Raw genomic sequence first — 17,311 nt, forward strand, 5'->3', positions numbered from 1 at the left:
TTTAAAATACATTTCAAAATTTCTAATACGACAGGGGAAATAACTCTCATATGGAGCGTTCATATTGCTTCGGTCGAAATTGGACAAATCATGCGAAGGATGTAATCTTTTACGGTTGCGAAGGAGTCGTGGACACAAGGAAAACAGTGTTTGGGGAGATAACTCCTACAAAGGAAAGTATTCGGTTACGCAGGGTAAATTTCAAAAGCGCATAAACTGTTTGATATCATATACCAAATATCTAAGCGACATATTGCGAAACAAATATTTATCGCAAGAACAAAATTAGGCGGAAGAAAAAAAAAATAATCAGAAGAAAAACAATAGGTCTTGCCACAGAAAAGTGGAAAGACCTAATAAGAAAACTAATGGCCTAAAAACTGAATGAAAAACAAATATGTAACACAGCATTGAATGACAACCACTATACAAATAGAAATACATCTATCAAAAACGCTGAGGGGATGTGGCCTCGCACTTGTACATCCCAACAACAAAAAGATCTTACGGGCATACGATACAGTTACAGGGGAGGTAATGACGTTGCTAACGTAAATTGTTATTTTCGCGGGAAAAGATGCAGTTTTGGCTAATTTTAAGCATTCAAACTGATTAAACTTGAAAACGAGTTCATGGACCCCCCTTTTCAAAAATGACATTTGGTTTGATTACGTAAGAAGATTATGTGTACCAATTTTCATGAAAACGTAAATAGTGCAATTTTTTTAAATTTGATAAATATACAGCCAAAAATTACGTTTTTTCCTACATTCATGATCATTTGATAAATTTTAGTTATTTGTAAAAATAAAATGTACAAATTTTTGCAATATTTATATAACACACAAATAACAAATAATTTAACAAAAAAAACAGATCGTGTTTATCTTTTAAAACAAAAAAGTTATGTATTTCTATCGAAAGGAAAAATATGTCCACAAATCCGTATTTTGAGGAAATATCTGAAATTTGAACCTCAATTTACTCAAAAGGTAGCACATAAAGGTATATTTTTGATAACATATTTGATTTGATCAGGTTTAAAATCGCCTATATGCAAATTTTCATCAACTTGTAAATACAGGATCAAAACTGTATCGTATGCCCTTAACTACAGATTTGAAAGTACTAGCAGTTACTGACAGCTATTTCAAAGTTCCTAAAGTTTCTAAGTTTAAGAGATCAACTCATACTTTGGCAGTTGTAGTTTTTACCTTCTATTTTAAGATCGGTCTGTTTGATTTTTGGGGTTTCCCATTCCAGAACAAGGAATTAGTAACAAATTATTTTAGTTAGTCAGCATGATTGTTTCCACCCCAAGGAGTCCATGAGACATTGATATAGTAATTTACATACAATGAAGTTAACTACTTCTAAAAAGTTAAATACTTTTTAAAAGAAGGTATAGACAATCTATACTTTGTGAAATGTATATTCAGTTGATTCAATTATTGAAGAGGGGATACCAGTTTTTAGGAAAATATGAAAACCTGGATACCATATTGAAAATTAAATGAAACCCCTTGGAACTTGAAAGAAAATAAACTTTATATTGTGTAGTTTATATAAAGTTTAAACATCTAAATGCATTTAATAGGTGACTGATCTACCATGTAGATTAGAGAGAAAGAAACTGAAGAAGGCATTTGGCCAAACCATCTTTACTTGTCTATAGATAACAATGGTGTTGAAGAATTTTGTGTCTCTGAAACTCTTTGAAATTTACAAATGAAACTTACCATTGACAGAAGATATAGATAGCAGGGAATCTGTATTACAGCCGATTTCATTGAGTGTGTAGTTAAAGGTAATATCTTTGGTTAGCTTGCTTGATAGCTGAACTGTGAAGTCATTATAAGTTAAGGTATACTACCCTCCTTTTGAAGTAGCCTAGTCCTACAGACAGATAGATTGGTTATCTGTCGGACTAGTCTATTCTTAAAGGAGGGTAGTTTACCTAACCTAATAATGACTTCACGGTTCAGCTAGCAAGCAAGCTAAGCAAAGATAATACTTAAGCTACACACGTCATATGCTTTTCTATGAATGAGCTACCCTACATTATAGAACTTATATGTCTTAAGAATATAGGCATTTTATGGGAAAATACATGCTTGTGCAACCGAAAAACATCACAACAAAGAAACGTAAACAAACAATAGTTCATAGCTTTATCATTGACCAGTTAAAGTTCTCAAAAACTATTAAAAAATAAATAAGATTTTATAAGTTTTTTACAAATGGCTTATAATTATACATGTAAAAGATTTATAAAAAGAAAACTTTCGGGACAAATTATATCAAAATTTAGCTCTAACTCAAAATAAGGACAATTGTATGTAAAGGGGGTCTTCATTCTGTTGACAGCTTCTGAAATACTAAATTTTAACCTTTTTTAGCTGGAACAAATCTCTACTTTACTTTAAAAAAATTCAAAACCAAAATATTTTTACAGTGTATTTTCATCCCCTACTTTTTGATGCATAAAACATAAAGAAATAAATTTCGAAAGGATATTTGTATCAATTATTCGGTTGTATGCATATTGATATTGTAAAATATATTGTAAAATATCAATTTCGAGTCACAATATGAAGCTTTTTGTTGAGTGAGCGCAGGGAATGAGATCAAAAAGCCTTCATATTGTGTAGCGGAACTGATATATTATAATATCAATATGCAGATAACCAGATCAACGATTTATCAGGCTGTATATGGTCTTCTGGAAGTGATTTTTTAGTTAAACTAGCAACTGGAAGTTGACATGATAATTTCTGGTCTAACTTATCAGCATTGGTTCAAACATTATGACGTTACTGATATGTCTGGGTCAAATTATGTAGGCCGGGTCAATGTTTTTGGCGTCACATGTCGTTCTTCAAAAGCTTAGGGTACACACTGATGGTAAAATATGAATACAAATGTATATTTTTTGGGCTGTTTTGATCGTACTCCCACGTCATATGCTTTTTTATGAATGAGCTACCCTACATTATAGAACCAGACTTATAGGTATTTTCCGGGAAAATACATGCTTGGGCAACCGAAAAACATCACAACAAAGAAACAATGCTGAATTTTGTTATGAGCTTTTTTATTGTATACATATCAGACATATAAGTAAAACTATCATTTGAATTCATCCAAACCTATCCAAATATGTTATTGTAAATGGTTTAAGTATGTCACTAATTCAGTTTGCTCCGTTCTTTAACGTCAATTTAATAGTGCGTTTATATTGGAATGGCAAATATTTGCCTTCACCTAGAGCGCTTTGATTTAAAAGAATTGCGGTATTTGTCCTATTAGAATCAAAATAATCTATGGGATTTGAATTTATACTGATTTTCCCACGAGGTGGCCCTTTATGCTTAATATATTACCATGAGCGACTGAGCAGAGTGATATAGACAGTGGGATGACCAATAAAAAAATAGCAAGTAACACACTGTCCAAACTAAGGACAGTTTATAGACAACGAAAATCAAGAGATCATAACTGTGTTCCCATACAGACAAATATATCAACAGAATATAGGTGGGTGTTCCATATTTTTTTCCCTGTAGATGAGAGATTTGCAGAACGTTTTGATGCCAATTTTGGTATTAGACGACTATGCCTTATTTTTTATTTTTCTGGATACAATTGCATATGTTGGGGACCATCAATAAATCAGCTATCGGAATAGCATTGGATGGTTATTCTAACCCTAAACTTGATTTGGGTCTCTTTTTGGAAATAGTTGTGATTGCATATTTATTCATCCCACACAGCCAAACAGATTACCTTCAGCTAAATAAACTAGAGAAAACAGCCCGAGACCTCCAGAATGTGTGTTATTCCTACCAATACATGCATGTCTATCAGGGGTTGATTTTCTTCACTGTGATCAGAATTTTTGACCTTGGTACACAAGCACATTTTGATATGAACATATCTGTTTATGTAGTTCATACGTGTTTCTTGTTTCTCATTTTTAGCTCACCTGGCCCAAAGGGCCAAGTGAGCTTTTCTCATCACTTGGCGTTCGTCGTCCGTCGTCGTCGTCGTTAACATTTTACATTTTGAACTTCTTTTAGAGAACCACTGAATGGAATGAAACCAAACATGGCATGAATGTTCCTTATGAGGTGCTGACCAAGTGTTGTTACTTTGTAGCCGATCCATCATCCAAGATGGCCGCCAGCGGGGGACTTAGTTTAACATAGGACCCTATGGGAAATGCATACAAATGACTTCTTTTAGAGAACCACTGAATGGAATGAAATCAAACATGGCATGAATGTTCCTTATGAGGTGCTGACCAAGTGTTGTTACTTTGTAGCCGATCCATCATCCAAGATGGCCGCCAGCGGGGGACTTAGTTTAACATAGGACCCTATGGGAAATATATACAAATGTCTTCTTTTAGAGAACCACTGTATGGAATGAAACCAAACATGACATGAATGTTCCTTATGAGGTGTTGACCAAGTGTTGTTACTTTGTAGCTGATCCATCATCCAAAATGGCCGCCAGCGGGGGACTTAGTTTAACATTGGACCCTTTGGGAAATATATACAAATGTCTTCTTTTAGAGAACCACTGAATGGAATGAAATCAAACATGGCATGAATGTTCCTTATGAGGTCTTGACCAAGTGTTGTTACTTTGTAGCCGATCCATCATCCAAGATGGCCGCCAGAGGGGAACTTAGTTTAACATAGGACCCTACGGGAAATATATACAAATGTCTTCTTTTAGAGAACCACTGAATGGAATGAAACCAAACATGGCATGAATGTTCCTTATGAGGTGCTGACCAAGTGTTGTTACTTTGTAGCCGATCCATCACCCAAGATGGCCGCCAGCGGGGTACTTAGTTTAACATAGGACCCTATGGGAAATGCATACAAATGACTTCTTTTAGAGAACCACTGAATGGAATGAAACCAAACATGGCATGAATGTTCCTTATGAGGTGCTGACCAAGTGTTGTTACTTTGTAGCCGATCCATCATCCAAGATGGCCGCCAGCGGGGGACTTAGTTTAACATAGGACCCTATGGGAAATGCATACAAATGACTTCTTTTGGAGAGCCACTGAATGGAATGAAACCAAACATGGCATGAATGTTCCTTATGAGGTGCTGACCAAGTGTTGTTACTTTGTAGCCGATCCATTATCCGAGATGGCCGCCAGCGGGGGACTTAGTTTAACATAGGACCCTATGGGAAATATATACAAATGTCTTCTTTTAGAGAACCACTGAATGGAATGAAACCAAACATAGCATGAATGTTCCTTATAAGGTGTTGACCAAGTGTTGTTACTTTGTAGCCGATCCATCATCCAAGATGGCTGCCAGCGGGGGACTTAGTTTAACATAGGATCCTATGGGAAATGCATACAAAAGTCTTCTTCTATAGAACCACTGAATGGAATGAAATCAAACATAGCATGAATGTTCCTATCCTTATGAGGTGCTGGCCAAGTGTTGTTACTTTTAGCCAAATTTTATATTTTTTTATGATTTCAAAAACCCAAGTAGAATCAGGTGAGCGATACAGGCTCTTGAGAGCCTCTACTTATATAGATAAGAATGGTTTTACACTAGTAATTTTTGGGGCCCTTTATAGCTTGCTGTTCGGTGTTAGCCAAGGCTCTGTGTTAAAGGCTGTACCTTGACCTATAATGGTTTACTTTTATAAATTTTTACTTGGATGGAGAGTTGGCTCATTGGCACTCATACCACATCTTCTTATATTTATATTTATTTTGGTACAAATGTATATTATGATTCTTGACACTAAAAATTTATAGTACAGTTTTAATGCAAATAACTTTTGTATACAAAACATACTAATTTCTATTTTTCATACACTTTATATTTGCTTAGTATTTGTGTAAGGAAGAGATTTCAAAAGCATAACTACAGATTTTGCATAAGTCTGTCTTTTTTCAGATTGTCTGTTACAATAGGTCTTTCAAATGTAATATATTTTGTCAGTTAAAAAATCCACCTTTATGATGGTCGGACAGGGTTTAAGGTGGTATTGGAGTCTAAATTCAAAATGATAGAATTTGTTCATTACCCCCCCCCCCCCCCCCCTCCACCCCCCAAATTTTTAGATTTAAATTCACTTCTGTTGTCCTCATTTTATTATGAAATGTACATAGAAAATATTCCAAAGAAAGTATTTGACCTTTAAGTCCTAAATGTTTCATACAGAATAATATAGTATGCAGCAGACAAAAAATAAATAGAAAATTAAACAATAGTTTAAAATTTTAATGTTCAAAATACTCCAAAGTATTTTATTACTTTTTCTACGAAAAAAATATTGAAAAATTATTGGTCCTAAACAAGTTGATTTCCTTGTAATGAGGATGTATTGGAAATGGATAATGACAGCTTGGAAATTCATTTTGCTTTGTATTATTTATATTATCAGAATAAAAACTTAAGCATGCATGTCCATCAAATTGTTTCATATGACTTCTGTTATTTGATAATTAAACTATTTAGTTTTGTTTTAATTTTGATAAAAGGAGATGAGGATTATGGGCTACAGTTTGTTAAATATTTTATTCTAGTATTATTTATAATTATTTATACTCTTTTATGTACAGATAATGCATGATGAAGTTAGTGAGACAGAAAATATCAGGAAAAACTTATCCATAGAGAGGATGATTGTGGAAGGATGTGATATTCTTTTGGATGTAAACCAAACCTTTGTAAGGCAAGGTATGTACAAATTCAATCTTTTTCATTTAGGGGGGCCCAAGAGCATAAATCCATTTTTTTTTTAAATATAGGTCACTCAGATGAGTTAAAAAGGATATTTCAATTTAAATGCCAAAAATGGCATTTTAGCACCAAAGAGAGTTCATTTGGAGCTTTTTCAATGATATAAACATTTTAAAAGTCATCTGGAGCCAAAACGAATTGATTTTTGTTGTTGATTTTTGTACCATATCATAATGTAACAACTAAAAGTGTAATAGATAAAAGGAGTAGGTCCATTAAAGGCCGATTTTGGCCTCAAAGTTCAGGTTCATCTAACCAAAGATTTTGTACACTTTTTAAACACTTGAGTGTCTATTTCAATTGATTCAATTAGTTGATATGAAAGATTTTAACTGATTTAATCATAAAAAACGCTCCGATTCAAGCTTAAATATGAAAAATCTATCAAATATGCCAAAACACGTCACTTTTCAGCGGCGTTTTGCATTTGCGCCGATCTGCATTCATTTGCGCCGATTTTTTCTTTCATTTGCGCCGATTTTTTTTTTCATTTGCGCCGATTTTTTTTTACAGGTAAATTACAGGTGAATAGATATTAGAAGAAGTGGTATGAGTGCCAATGAATGAACTCTCAATCCAAGTCATGTTCTTTTTCATTTATCATTATAGACCTCCTCAGTTAGCCACTTGTACGAATTTAATGAATTATCAATCATAACTTGTATATAACTGTTGTCCCCTGCTCACCACGGGTAGTGGAAGAAGTCCTACAAGATACATCTCCAGACTTTACATTGACTGTATCCGCTGTCTTTCGGACATCTACCACAAGGTTATGCTCGTTCTGTGTTTTGAGAATAGAATCCGTGGTGACTCTGGCTGTACACGATTTTATGGTACATTAGTAAAATGTGTTTCAGGACACTTATCATCCGATATGTATGGTCCTCGATGATTAGAATAGACTCCTCGACTCGTTTCAGTGTGCAATATGTCTATCATGTTACTATGAAGTTTCAGAACAATATGAATCAAAATTAACATAAATGAACAGCATTTATAACCAGACTTTACCAATGGTATAGTACAGTACATAGTACATGTACAAGTTTTAACTTACCTGTAAATCTAATTAGGAGCAAATATAAAATCGGCGCAAATGAAAAAATGAAATCGGCGCAAATGAAAGAATGAATATTTTCAAAATCGGCGCAAATGTCATACGCCCCTTTTCAGATGGTTTATGTCAAAAATGAAAGTGGCCGCATCCGTGTTCATCCTCAACCTTTATGTATAATATGTATTATCATCAAATGCAACTTATATTTCAATATTATGAATGAACACGAATGCGGCCACTTTTATTTAAGACGGAAACCGTCCTAAATTGAACTAAAATGCTAAAACTGTGAAGATTTCAGTAATTTTGCATGACTTAATGATGATAATACCCGATATATGTGCATTGTATTGTCAAAAACAGCCCATATTTATGTAGCAGAAGCTTTCTACTTTCCAGTAAATAGCTAAAAGATTACATTTTCACAATTTTGTAAAACTGCTATATTTTGGGGCCAAAAAGGGGTCCTACTGAACCTACTCCTTTGTAATGAAAAAAAAAATGTTTAAAATTTGGCTGAAATTTTTGTACCCTCAAGCTTCCTTAATACAATTACTGAATTAATGTTCCCCTATATTTGTAAGTAAAAAGAAATTAGATTTAAAAGTAGCAATTAAGGGTATAAAAGTTTTGCCCCTATATTAATCCTTCAGTCACAGTCTGTAAATCTGTTATATAGTTTCAGTCTGCCAATTTATTAGTCATTCTCAGTCTGCCAGTCTGTTAGTCTCAGTTTAAATATCTCAAGTCAAACAGTCTACAAATCAATAAGTATCAGTCTGTCAGTCTGTCTTATTCTTTCTGTCAATCAATCAATATTTCAGTCAACATCTGTCAGTCATAGTCTAAGTCTGTCATTCAGTCAAAGTCTGTCAGTTATTTTCAGTTTGCAAGTCTGTCAATCTCATTTGGGAAGAAAATTGATCTCAGTGTGTCAGTCAGTTTTAGTCCGTCAGTCAATAGGGCTCAGTCTGCAAGTCATTTGGTCTCACTCTGTCAGTCAGTGTTAGTATGTCAGTCAATAGGGCCCAGTCTACAAGTCAATTGGTCTCACTCTGTCAGTCAGTGTTAGTCTGTCAGTCAATAGGGCCCAGTCTGCAAGTCAATTGGTCTCACTCTGTCAGTCAGTGTCACTCTGTCAGTCAATAGGGCCCAGTATGCAAGTCAATTAGTCTCACTCTGTCAGTCAGTGTTAGTCTGTCAGTCAATAGGGCCCAGTCTGCAAGTCAATTGGTCTCACTCTGTCAGTCATTGTTAGTCCATCAGTCAATAGGGCCCAGTCTGCAAGTCAATTGGTATCACTCTGTCAGTCAGTGTTAGTCTGTCAGTCAATAGGGCCCAGTCTGCAAGTCAATTGGTCTCACTCTGTCAGTCATTGTTAGTCCGTCAGTCAATAGGGCCCAGTCTGCAAGTCAATTGGTCTCACTCTGTCAGTCAGTTTTAGTCCATCAGTCAATAGGGCCCAGTCTGCAAGTCATTTGGTCTCACTCTGTCAGTCAGTGTTAGTCTGTCAGTCAATAGGGCCCAGTCTGCAAGTCATTTAGTCTCACTCTGTCAGTCAGTGATAGTCCGACAGTCAATAGGGCCCAGTCTGCAAGTCAATTGGTCTCACTCTGTCAGTCAGTGTTAGTCTGTCAGTCAATAGGGCCCAGTCTGCAAGTCATTTGGTCTCACTCTGTCAGTCAGTGTTAGTCCGTCAGTCAATAGGGCCCAGTCTACAAGTCAATTGGTCTCACTCTGTCAGTCAGTGTTAGTCCGTCAGTCAATATGGCCCAGTCTGCAAGTCATTTTGTCTCACTCTGTCAGTCAGTCAGTGTTAGTCTGTCAGTCAATAGGGCCCAGTCTGCAAGTCATTTGGTCTCACTCTGTCAGTCAGTGTTAGTCTGTCAGTCAATAGGGCCCAGTCTACAAGTCAATTGGTCTCACTCTGTCAGTCAGTGTTAGTCCGTCAGTCAATATGGCCCAGTCTGCAAGTCATTTGGTCTCACTCTGTCAGTCAGTCAGTGTTAGTCATTCAGTCAATAGGGCCCAGTCTGCAAGTCAATTGGTCTCACTCTGTCAGTCAGTGTTAGTCTGTCAGTCAATAGGGCCCAGTCTGCAAGTCAATTGGTCTCACTCTGTCAGTCAGTGTTAGTCCGTCAGTCAATAGGGCCCAGTCTGCAAGTCAATTGGTCTCACTCTGTCAGTCAATGTTAGTCCGTCAGTCAATAGGGCCCAGTCTGCAAGTCAATTGGTCTCACTCTGTCAGTCAGTGTTAGTCTGTCAGTCAATAGGGCCCAGTCTGCAAGTCAATTGGTCTCACTCTGTCAGTCAGTGTTAGTCCGTCAGTCAATAGTGTTGCGTCGCCACCACAGGCGTGTATCTCCAGTCAGCGCATTGACCACTTATAGGACGACGACATATCAAGGTGTATATATATAAATATATACTTCTAAAAGGGGTTCGATCTGTTGCTATAACTTTAACTGTGTAGGCTTTACAGAGACATAAAACTAATAAAAGTTCACACCCTGTTTATTCAGGTAGTAAGGCACAACATGAATTTATGCAGGTTAACAATAGTAAATATTTATACTATAAAATAGTATGACATTATATAAACAGAAGAAGTCCCAAGAGGATACATAAAACTTAAAAAGGTATGAGATTTATCAATCTCATAGTTAATTTGCTATATTAACGGTGAGGTGCATAAACACCTGAGGTTCAATTGCACCTAAGGTTTAGGTTACAGTATATAAATGAGGTGCGGTTGCACCAAGGTTCAATTAATTAAGGTATATAAATGAGGTGCGGTTGCACCAAGGTTCAGTTACACCCAAAGTTCCTGTGCACCCGAGGTTCAAGTGACAGTATAAAAACGAGGTGCTGTTGCACCAAGGTTTACAATTTAGTCATAAATGGTCATCTCTTATCCAGGTGCATTGCCTTAGCAATGTATATAATTTTTGCCGTATACGGTGCAGAGACACCGAAAATAGATGTGGTGCGCCAAATCCAAACTTGGAAGCACCGCTAAATTTGAGTACCGCTATAAACGGTTTAAATGCAGTAAACGAATCAGTTGATTGGTACAATCATCTAAATATAAAATGTAATTTATATTCATAACTTTTCTCTAACGGACCAATAACCGGAACTATTAAAATAAATACTAATGCACCCGGTGCAATTTACAGTTGACTCCCGGTGCCAACAAAGTAAAAGAATGGTTTCTTTTAATAGAAACACTCAAATAAAGATACCTAAAAAGGCATAATTATATTAAACTATTACGCAAACGTACCATCGCTACATCTGAAGAAATATTCTGCTGCGACATTATAAGAAATACTTTAAAAGTTAAACTTTATGCGGCTAAAAATGAACGTGTCTCAAGAAAGTGAACTGAGAAGAATGACGTCACGAGTACGCTGACGTCGCTTTATATATAGAATAATATTAACCAATCAAATAATTCGGTTTGCGATCTCCGGGCAAACGTGCTCATTTGCGCAAAGATGGTGGTTCTATGTATCCTCCGGGCACTTATGCACAATATTACAAATAATTCAGACTTCACAAAGGATCCACACCTAACTAGATGGATAAATAAATGTATTACAAAGTTAGTAATACAGGATAAAAGTCGTGACATAATATAAAGTAAGTGAAATTCCCAATGGAAGTGGTTCGTGTCCCGACAAAAATGGACATTCTGAGCTGCAAGTTAAAAGTGAAAGTAGACTAAAAACTACAATATGAGAGTAAATATTCACATGAATAAGTAATTAAACAATATAGAAGTACACAATTCTATGATTTCTACAACATCAAGTCATAATTATTGCATAACAAGCGTAAACTACTAATTTTGGAGTCCCTTCAACATGCATAAACGACATGTAAACAATCAATTTCCGGTGACATTCCAGAAATGTACTTTAACACCAGATGTAAACAAACGGATAACTTACAATGAAACCAGATGGGATTTAACAGGGGTGTGAATAACGAAATATCTTAACAACAATAAATAATAACAATATAACATTTGAGACCATTTTAACTTATCTATGGATCATAAAAGGACATAATAAGGAACCAATTTTTGGCCGGCACAACAATAGGGCCCAGTCTGCATGTCAATTGGTCTCACTCTGTCAGTCAATGTTAGTCCGTCAGTCAATAGGGCCCAGTCTGCAAGTCAATTGGTCTCACTCTGTCAGTCAGTGTTAGTCTGTCAGTCAATAGGGCCCAGTCTGCAAGTCAATTGGTCTCACTCTGTCAGTCAGTGTTAGTCCGTCAGTCAATAGGGCCCAGTCTGCAAGTCAATTGGTCTCACTCTGTCAGTCAGTGTTAGTCTGTCAGTCAATAGGGCCCAGTCTGCAAGTCAATTGGTCTCACTCTGTCAGTCAGTGTTAGTCCGTCAGTCAATAGGGCCCAGTCTGCAAGTCAATTGGTCTCACTCTGTCAGTCAGTTTTAGTCCGTCAGTCAATAGGGCCCAGTTTGCAAGTCATTTGGTCTCACTCTGTCAGTCAGTGTTAGTCCGTCAGTCAATAGAGCCCAGTCTGGAAGTCAATTGGTCTCACTCTGTCAGTCAGTCAATAGGGCCCAGTCTGCAAGTCAATTGGTCTCACTCTGTCAGTCAGTGTTAGTCTGTCAGTCAATAGGGCCCAGTCTGCAAGTCAATTGGTCTCACTCTGTCAGTCAGTGTTAGTCCGTCAGTCAATAGGGCCCAGTCTGCAAGTCAATTGGTATTAGTCTGTCAGTCAGTGTTAGTCCGTCAGTCAATAGAGCCCAGTCTGCAAGTCAATTGGTCTCACTCTGTCAGTCAATAGGGCCCAGTCTGCAAGTCAATTGGTCTCACTCTGTCAGTCAGTGTTGGTCCGTCAGTCAATAGAGCCCAGTCTGCAAGTCAATTGGTCTCACTCTGTCAGTCAGTGTTAGTCCGTCAGTCAATAGAGCCCAGTCTGCAAGTCAATTGGTCTCACTCTGTCAGTCAGTGTTAGTCCGTCAGTCAATAGGGCCCAGTCTGCAAGTCAATTGGTCTCACTCTGTCAGTCAGTGTTAGTCTGTCAGTCAATAGGGCCCAGTCTGCAAGTCAATTGGTCTCACTCTGTCAGTCAGTGTTAGTCTGTCAGTCAATAGGGCCCAGTCTGCAACTCAATTGGTCTCACTCTGTCAGTCAGTGTTAGTCTGTCAGTCAATAGGGCCCAGTCTGCAAGTCAATTGGTCTCACTCTGTCAGTCAGTGTTAGTCTGTCAGTCAATAGGGCCCAGTCTGCAAGTCAATTGGTCTCACTCTGTCAGTCAGTGTTAGTCTGTCAGTCAATAGGGCCGAGTCTGCAAGTCAATTGGTCTCACTCTGTCAGTCAGTGTTAGTCTGTCAGTCAATAGGGCCCAGTCTGCAAGTCAATTGGTCTCACTCTGTCAGTCAGTGTTAGTCTGTCAGTCAATAGAGCCCAGTCTGCAAGTCAATTGGTCTCACTGTGTCAGTCAGTTTTAGTCCGTCAGTCAATAGGGTGCAGTTTGCGAGTCATTTGGTCTCACTCTGTCAGTCAGTGTTAGTCCGTCAGTCAATAGAGCCCAGTCTGGAAGTCAATTGGTCTCACTCTGTCAGTCAGTGTTAGTCCGTCAGTCAATAGGGCCCAGTCTACTAGTCAATTGGTCTCACTCTGTCAGTCAGTGTTAGTCTGTCCGTCAATAGGGCCCAGTATGCAAGTCAATTGGTCTCACTCTGTCAGTCAGTTTTAGTCCGTCAGTCAATAGGGCGCAGTTTGCGAGTCATTTGGTCTCACTCTGTCAGTCAGTGTTAGTCTGTCAGTCAATAGAGCCCAGTCTGGAAGTCAATTGGTCTCACTCTGTCAGTCAGTGTTAGTCCGTCAGTCAATAGGGCCCAGTCTACAAGTCAATTGGTCTCACTCTGTCAGTCAGTGTTAGTCTGTCCGTCAATAGGGCCCAGTATGCAAGTCAATTGGTCTCACTCTGTCAGTCAGTGTTAGTCCGTCAGTCAATAGGACCCAGTCTGCAAGTCAATTGGTCTCACTCTGTCAGTCAGTGTTAGTCCGTTAGTCAATAGGGCCCAGTATGCAAGTCAATTGGTCTCACTCTGTCAGTCAGTGTTAGTCTGTCAGTCAATAGGGCCCAGTTTGCAAGTCAATTGGTCTCACTCTGTCAGTCAGTGTTAGTCCGTCAGTCAATAGAGCCCAGTCTGCAAGTCAATTGGTCTCACTCTGTCAGTCAGTGTTAGTCCGTCAGTCAATTGGACCCAGTCTGCAAGTCAATTGGTCTCTCTCTGTCAGTCAGTGTTAGTCTGTCAGTCAATAGGGCCCAGTCTGCAAGTCAATTGGTCTCACTCTGTCAGTCAGTGTTAGTCCGTCAGTCAATAGGACCCAGTCTGCAAGTCAATTGGTCTCACTCTGTCAGTCAGTGTTAGTCTGTCAGTCAATAGAGCCCAGTCTGCAAGTCAATTGGTCTCACTCTGTCAGTCAGTCAGTGTTAGTCATTCAGTCAATAGGGCCCAGTCTGCAAGTCATTTTGTCTCACTCTGTCAGTCAGTCAGTGTTAGTCTGTCAGTCAGTAGGGCCCAGTCTGCAAGTCATTTGGTCTCACTCTGTCAGTCAGTGTTAGTCTGTCAGTCAATAGGGCCCAGTCTACAAGTCAATTGGTCTCACTCTGTCAGTCAGTGTTAGTCCGTCAGTCAATATGGCCCAGTGTGCAAGTCATTTGGTCTCACTCTGTCAGTCAGTCAGTGTTAGTCATTCAGTCAATAGGGCCCAGTCTGCAAGTCATTTGGTCTCACTCTGTCAGTCAGTGTTAGTCTGTCAGTCAATAGGGCCCAGTCTACAAGTCAATTGGTCTCACTCTGTCAGTCAGTGTTAGTCTGTCAGTCAATAGGGCCCAGTCTGCAAGTCATTTGGTCTCACTCTGTCAGTCAGTGTTAGTCTGTCAGTCAATAGAGCCCAGTCTGCAAGTCAATTGGTCTCACTCTGTCAGTCAGTGTTAGTCTGTCAGTCAATAGGGCCCAGTCTGCAAGTCAATTGGTCTCACTCTGTCAGTCAGTGTTAGTCTGTCAGTCAATAGAGCCCAGTCTGCAAGTCAATTGGTCTCACTCTGTCAGTCAGTTTTAGTCCGTCAGTCAATAGGGCCCAGTCTGCAAGTCAATTGGTCTCACTCTGTCAGTCAGTGTTAGTCCGTCAGTCAATAGAGCCCAGTCTGCAAGTCAATTGGTCTCACTCTGTCAGTCAGTGTTAGTCTGTCAGTCAATAGAGCCCAGTCTGCAAGTCAATTGGTCTCACTCTGTCAGTCAGTTTTAGTCCGTCAGTCAATAGGGCCCAGTCTGCAAGTCAATTGGTCTCACTCTGTCAGTCAGTGTTAGTCCATCAGTCAATAGGGCCCAGTATGCAAGTCAATTGGTATCACTTTGTCAGTCAGTGTTAGTCTGTCAGTCAATAGGGCCCAGTCTGCAAGTCATTTGGTCTCACTCTGTCAGTCTGTGTTAGTCCGTCAGTCAATAGGGCCCAGTCTGCAAGTCAATTGGTCTCACTCTGTCAGTCAGTGTTAGTCTGTCAGTCAATAGGGCCCAGTCTGCAAGTCATTTGGTCTCACTCTGTCAGTCAGTGTTAGTCCGTCAGTCAATATGACCCAGTCTGCAAGTCATTTTGTCTCACTCTGTCAGTCAGTCAGTGTTAGTCTGTCAGTCAATAGGGCCCAGTCTGCAAGTCATTTGGTCTCACTCTGTCAGTCAGTGTTAGTCTGTCAGTCAATAGGGCCCAGTCTACAAGTCAATTGGTCTCACTCTGTCAGTCAGTGTTAGTCCGTCAGTCAATATGGCCCAGTCTGCAAGTCATTTGGTCTCACTCTGTCAGTCAGTGTTAGTCATTCAGTCAATAGGGCCCAGTCTGCAAGTCATTTGGTCTCACTCTGTCAGTCAGTGTTAGTCTGTCAGTCAATAGGGCCCAGTCTACAAGTCATTTTGTCTCACTTTGTCAGTCAGTGTTAGTCCGTCAGTCAATATGGCCCAGTCTGCAAGTCAATTGGTCTCACTCTGTCAGTCAGTGTTAGTCCGTCAGTCAATAGGGCCCAGTCTTCAAGTCATTTTGTCTCACTCTGTCAGTCAGTGTTAGTCTGTCAGTCAATATGGCCCAGTCTGCAAGTCAATTGGTCTCACTATGTCAGTCAGTGTTAGTCCGTCAGTCAATAGGGCCCAGTCTGCAAGTCATTTTGTCTCACTTTGTCAGTCAGTGTTAGTCTGTCAGTCAATATGGCCCAGTCTGCAAGTCAATTGGTCTCACTATGTCAGTCAGTGTTAGTCCATCAATCTGTCAGTCAGATTATCTTAGGTTAGTCAAACTAGGTATCCAACTGCATCATGGACTGAGGGTGACGCATAAACCAAAGTCAGGTCACAAACATACTTTGACTCTAACCTTTGATTCCTATAAGAGTAAAACCTTGTCTAAAATTATGTCCAGGCCATATCTTATGAACCTTAAACTTAGATTAACCAAACACTTGGCATGCAGTTGCATCATGGGTTGTAGGGGTGGTGTCATAACTGAAAGTCAATGACTCTGACCTTGACTTTGACCTTTATGCCCTATCATAGTAACACTGTTTCTGGGACATATCTTTTGAACCTTAAATTTTTTTTGTAACCCAAATGCTTGGGTGTGTCATATACAAAAGTCAGTTTACTACTATACTCTTGACCCTTATGATAGCAAGCACATGAAGCAACTGGATACCAAGATTCGCTAATAAAAGGTAAACGGTTCAAAAGATGTCTGGGAAACTGTTTTACTATGTTAGGAGTCGAAGTCAGGTCAGAGAAATTGACAATTGACTTTGGTTTATGACATCCCCCCTCCCTAGTGGTTTGGTCCTGTTGTGTCATTCTTTCTGATCTGTGTAAGTTGGCTGGCCCTAAGTCAGAAATCATGAATTATTGTACATTTATCTTTTTAAAACATGTCAAATTCAAAACAATAATGTTCAAATGTTTCAGAGATGTTAATACCAAGAAAAATAATTAAGAAGTAAGTGTCCTATAGACCCTTTTATTATAACTAACTTTTTTAGGTTAAACTGGATGAACAGCTGTTGATTCTTTAGAAAAAAAATAGTTTTCTTTCTATTTATAATTATTTTCTTAGAGTACATTTCTATTATGACTACTGAAGTCAAAAGTACAGTCATGTCCATTCTAATATGTTTTTAAAACAAGATGTTACAAAAATATTTGTAGATTGTTCAATCATCATCAATGGTTGTCATCTAGTCAGATTAAAAAGTCTGAATTAACCACAAATCTATTGCATTGATATATAGTCATTCAGTAGTATTTTAGTATATTTTTTTCATGTGGTATGATTTTCATTGAGAAAACCATCCACTAGAGTTCAAAGGATGAAGATATGAGAAATATTTGGTCACATTTTTGCCTTCAACAATGAGTTTAAAAAAACAATGGATT

The 17,311-nt window shown here is 38.4% G+C and overlaps 1 protein-coding gene across 3 annotated transcripts in view; it reads left to right on the top strand.

The window, feature by feature from the left end:
- The window catches only part of LOC143073657 (ras-specific guanine nucleotide-releasing factor 2-like), a 170,874-nt gene that overhangs the window by 109,194 nt on the left and 44,369 nt on the right, over positions 1-17,311 (top strand). For all 3 annotated transcript variants that reach the window (XM_076249357.1, XM_076249356.1, XM_076249358.1), the window contains exon 10: positions 6,614-6,731. In XM_076249357.1, coding sequence (XP_076105472.1) covers positions 6,614-6,731 — 118 coding nt within the window. The remainder of the gene's footprint in view (positions 1-6,613; positions 6,732-17,311) is intronic.

The sequence above is a fragment of the Mytilus galloprovincialis genome, chromosome 4, assembly GCF_965363235.1.
Source record: "Mytilus galloprovincialis chromosome 4, xbMytGall1.hap1.1, whole genome shotgun sequence".
Taxonomy (NCBI): domain Eukaryota; kingdom Metazoa; phylum Mollusca; class Bivalvia; order Mytilida; family Mytilidae; genus Mytilus; species Mytilus galloprovincialis.